The sequence below is a fragment of the Culex quinquefasciatus genome, chromosome 1, assembly GCF_015732765.1.
Source record: "Culex quinquefasciatus strain JHB chromosome 1, VPISU_Cqui_1.0_pri_paternal, whole genome shotgun sequence".
In the NCBI taxonomy this organism is placed as follows: Eukaryota; Metazoa; Arthropoda; class Insecta; order Diptera; family Culicidae; genus Culex; species Culex quinquefasciatus.
This window is the reverse complement of record NC_051861.1, coordinates 62,806,565-62,811,696: the sequence shown is the minus strand read 5'-3', so window position 1 is coordinate 62,811,696 and position 5,132 is coordinate 62,806,565. Positions and strand designations below refer to the sequence as shown.

At 40.3% G+C, this 5,132-nt stretch overlaps 1 protein-coding gene across 1 annotated transcript; it reads left to right on the top strand.

Moving 5' to 3' along the window:
* Positions 1-295: 295 nt before the first annotated feature.
* On the top strand, positions 296-925 carry LOC119769973 (craniofacial development protein 2-like). Its single transcript, XM_038263925.1, has one exon. The coding sequence runs from the start codon at positions 296-298 to the stop codon at positions 923-925; it is 630 nt and encodes a 209-aa protein (XP_038119853.1).
* Positions 926-5,132: the final 4,207 nt, after the last annotated feature.

Here is a 5,132-nt window from a genome sequence, read left to right as displayed (position 1 = left end):
AGCGACTTGAAAAACACGTCTTTGTCACTTGAACTCTGGCTGTGAACTGAGGACCGAAGCGAAACACTAACTCAGAAAAACAAAAGAAGAAATTCAGGACGGATAAATCGGCATCAGACCAGGCGATGTAAAAAGGACAACGATTGGAAACTCGGTACTTGGAACGTTCGAACTCTCCAAGATCCTGCACGTGCTGGCCTTCTTGCCCGGGAGCTGCACAAGCTGAACGTGCATGTGACCGCCATCCAACACCTCTTTCAAGTACCACATCTACTACAGTGGCGGCGAAAAGGCGATGCACGGAGTTGGTTTCGTAGTGATTGGGGATAAGAAGAACCGAGTCATCAAGTGGAAGGTGGTGAATGACCGGATCTGCGTGTTGAGAATAAAGGGCAAATTCTTCAACTACAGCCTGATCAACATCTATGCGCCGACAAACGACAAGCCCGATGACGATAAAGACGCTTTCTACGAGCGTCTCGATAAGACCTATGGAGAGTGCCCAAGACACGACGTGAAGATAGTCATCGGAGACGCAAACGTTCAGGTCGGAAGGGAAGCCTTCTTCCATCTTGTCATCGGCAAGGAGAGCCTTCATCCTCGCACGAATTACTACGGCCTACGTTTGGTCAATTTCGTCGCAGCCAGAGGAATGGCTATCTGTAGCACCTTCTTTGCGCGCATGAACATTCGGAAGCAGATCTGGCGCCACCCGAATGGCGAATCGTGCACACAAATCGATCACGTTTTGGTGGATGGTCGACACTTCTTGGACGTGATGGTCGTCCGATCGTACAGTGGACCGAACATCGACTCTGATCACTTCCTGGTAGCGTGCAAGATCCGAGCTAGGCTATCGAACATGTTGACCCCGCAGACTGCGAGGATAGCGCGGTTGAACGTCCAGGGTTCCGAGCGCGGTTGAACTTCCGACCGACTGGTTATACGGGCTCATCACCCAAATCTACAAGAAAGGGCAAAGACTCGATTGTGCCACTATCGAGGCATCACAATCCTCAACTCAGCGTACAAAGTACTATCCCGAATCCTGTGGAGCAAGCTGAGTGCGGTTTTCGAGCGGGTCGGTCAACGACGGACCAGATGTTCACTCTGCGACAAGTTCCGGGAGTACAACCTGCAAACACACCATTTGTTCATCGACTTCAAGGCGGCGTACGATTCAGTCAAAAGAAACGAACTTTGGAAAATTATGCTAGAAAACGGCTTTCCGGTGAAGCTAATAAGATTGATTCGTGCAACGCTCGACGGAGCAAAATCAAGCGTGCGAATAGCTAACGAGACATCTGAAGCTTTCGTTACGTTGGATGATCAGGGTGGCCACCAGATTTCGATTTTCAATTTCCCGGTTTTCTCCCGAGACCAGAAGGAATTTTCAGGAATGTTTTTAAACCAAATTACAATGTTTTTTAGGCTAACGTTAATATCATCATACTTTTTGAACGCATACATTTGGTTCAAAGTTTGAATTCCTCAAGAATGCTTTCAAATCTTGAGTAAAATGTAAGTAAGTTGTAAACAAAGCCATTTTTATCTGTTATCAATCAAACCTCTAATTTTCAAAGTATCGGGTTTTTTCATCAAAAGTAGTTTTTTATTTTTTTAAATAAGTTAAATTATTAATAGAATTTATTAATTTTGAAAAATAGATTTACAAAAATACATTGTTATCAACATTGATGTAAATGCTCGTTAATTTTCTTTGAAAAAAGGTTTTGTGAATTCAAAAAGAACAATTCTTCCAAGAATTATCAATTTTTGTGATTTATTTTTTGCTTAAATTATGTGAGTACTTTCTTTTTAACCAAAAAAGTCTTTTTGCATCATTAGTCTAAACAAAAATGTATACACTTTGGCAGCAGCGCAGGAAAAGTGCCATACAAATGTAAAATATTTTAATAAATTTTAATAAAAAATACTTTCTAAAAAACCCAAAACACATAATGGTAAAAACAATTAAAAAATTATCGTGCTGTGATTTTTTTCAACAACACATAAAGCGGGTACAAATTTTACTTAAAGTTTTTGTTGCCCCGAAAAATCATGGGACAAAAATTATTTTTTTCTTCAAAAACATCAAAATTTTAATGGAAATTTAAGTGCAATCAGCTGAAATCAATTTAAAATGCATTCTCTTGCGTCTAGAATCATTTTTAAGCATGTTTGGGTTGATTTAATAATCTTTTGATTTTTTGAAAATTTTCGATCTTTATTTTTTTCGTTCATTTTTTTGTTTTCGTCAAATCTTACATTTTTTGAAGACTAATGATTCTAAAACAACAGAACTAGCGTAAAATGCATTTTTTAACACTTTTTGCATTCAAATGTTGAGACTATGGCTTGTTCTTTAAATTTTTATTTTTTTTCAGATTTAAACATACTACACATACTTTTTCGAAGTTGTAGCTATTTTCAATTAAAAAATATTTCTATTTTATCTCTAAAAAATCAAATGGTTGAGAAAATTCTTTACAGCATTCTTTTTTGAACATTTTTGATCCATTCTTTTGTTGCTGAGATACAGGTCAAGAAAAATATTTTTTAAAGAGTGTATTTTGTGTGACAATTTGAAGGAAAAGTCTTGATCTTTAAATTTAGAGAGATATTTACTGTAATGTTGTTTTCGTACCACGATATCCATATTTTCCACTTACAAAAAATCCGAAATTTTAATTTTATGCAAAACTAATATTTAAGCAAAGATGGGGTAAATGTCCGCCATTACGGGGTTTGTCTTCCGGACCCCCTGAGACCGCTCGTGGTACCCCCAGGGGTACATGTACCCCAGGTTGAGAACCGCTGGTAGAGCAAACATTTTGCTTTATTAAAAAAAACAAATTCGCCTGGTAAAAGTATCATAGGATACAACAGAAAAAAAAAATCCATAGCCAAGAAGCATGAGTCTACCACACAAATTCAAACATAGATTTCGCGAATTCTTCATTTAGAATAACAGGAATAATATTCTTATTGAGAAAAGAACATATTGAATACATTAAAGAGGCTTTTGTCAAATTTTAACGAAACATTAAAATATTTTCCCGGTTTGTCGGTCGAATTCCCGAGTTTTTCCCGGTTTTCTCCCGGTGGATAAAAATCCCGGTTTTTTCCCGGTTTTCCCGGTTTTTTCCCGAGGTGGCCACCCTGGTTGGATGGCTTGGAGCAGGGTGATGCTCTCTCGAACTTACTGTTAATCATAGCGTTGAAGGGTGCTGCTTGAAGGGCAGGCGTGCAAAGAAACGAAACACTCATCAGTGTCTTGCGGTTCTTCAAGGTGAACGGACACTAGAGCTGCGGTATTTTTTACTACCTAAGCTCAGAGTTATTTCAAACAAAATTCACAGTCTTTTTAAAGACTACCTGAGTTATTTTCCCAAATTCTAAACAGTCTTTTCAAGACTAACCCCACCTGAAATTTTTTGTATTTTACTAACAAAGCCATCTTTTCAAGAGAACTTTGCTTGCAAAATGCGTCAAAACAAAGGTAAACGCAAATCTTCTGAAGATTTGGGCGTTACGTCGGTGAAGCGTTTGAACGCTAAATCGGCTAACGGAAACAGAAAAAGAAAACAGCCTCATCCGAGGTCTGATTCTGATTCTGAAAGTGAGGTCAATCCTCCAATTCCATTGGCAAATAGTTTCGATGTTTTATCCGAAACTATTGACAAGGATCCTTCTCCTCGTACTGAGCCTTCTGCCGTCGAGAAACGAGTAAAGGCTCCGCCAATTGTAGTGACTTCCGTCTCCGATTTGGCCAGCTTTCGAACGCAACTGAAGAATTGCAAGGAAACTTGCAATTTGAAGGTTTCATTCCAGCTTGGTCGAAGAGGAGAATGTCGCTTGTTGACGGAATCTTTACAAGATCACCAAACTTTTGTTGGTTATTTGAAAAACCACAAACACAATTTCTACACGTATGAGACCAAGAATGCTCGTCCATTCAAAGCGGTCCTGAAAGGTCTCTCCAACGACTTGTCGGTGGATGAGATCAAAAACGAACTTAAGGTGTTGCTTGGCTTTGCCCCATCCCAAGTAAAACCAATGAAGAAAAAATCAAACGGGAATATTTCTCGCTTTGGTTTGACTTCACAATTTTATTTGATTCATTTCAACAGAAATGAAATCAACAATTTGAAACTTTTGGACAAAGTTCAGTTTTTGTTCCATGTACGGGTAAAGTGGGAGCGAACCCGTGGGAGTCGCTCAACCTGCATTCCTGCCACACATGAGGTCTGCACAGCTGATTCCACGTAGATTTTTCCCGCCAGTAATGACAGGAAACGTTGACAAACGGAACATGTGCCAAAATCATAAGTGGTTTTTAACATATGAAGGGAAATCATCGTGAACTGGAACTGCCGGTCGTTAGCCCGGGTAAAGTGGAAACGTTGAGATGATTGTTGTCCTCTGCTCTCATCTCGCAAAAAGCCATACAGAGAACCACATCCCTTTCAACCGGCTCCGTGGCTTAATGGTTACGGCTTCTGTCTCCCAAGCAGAAGGTTCAGGGATCAAATCCCGGTCGGTACCTTTGAAATTTGGAATCAGGAATTTCAATATGAATAAAAACTAAAATGAATCAGGTGGGATTCGAATTCACACCTTTGGATCGGTGGTGGTCTGGGACGCTAGAGTTTACACTCTAGCAGTGAATTAATCCGTAGTGTTGAAACATGTTATCTCTTCTTCTTATATTATTAAATACGCGCTGATCCCTGATTTGCCTGACGGGATTGGAAGTCTAAATATAGATCGAGATTCCTTCAGATGCTTGCTTCTATGTTAAGGCGGGGCCGAACAATGCCCAGCGACCTCGGAATTGGACCGCAAGGAGCTCTGTCATTCTGAAATGGGTCGTTGGAAGCAGCGCGAGGGCTATCACCACCTAATACCCGGGACTGAGATAAGCTGTATCAGCATTCGGCATGTACACAGTCTGATACAAATTATACTTTCCCATAATTTCGCTACCGGTTAGCGGGTATTGGATTGGACCACACACACACACACACACATGTACGGGTAAAGTGGGAGCGAACGAGTTGTGGCGCTATAACCACGGCAAATAGTGTCCAGGGCATTCGTGGAAATACAATGTCCCATCCCAGAGGGTC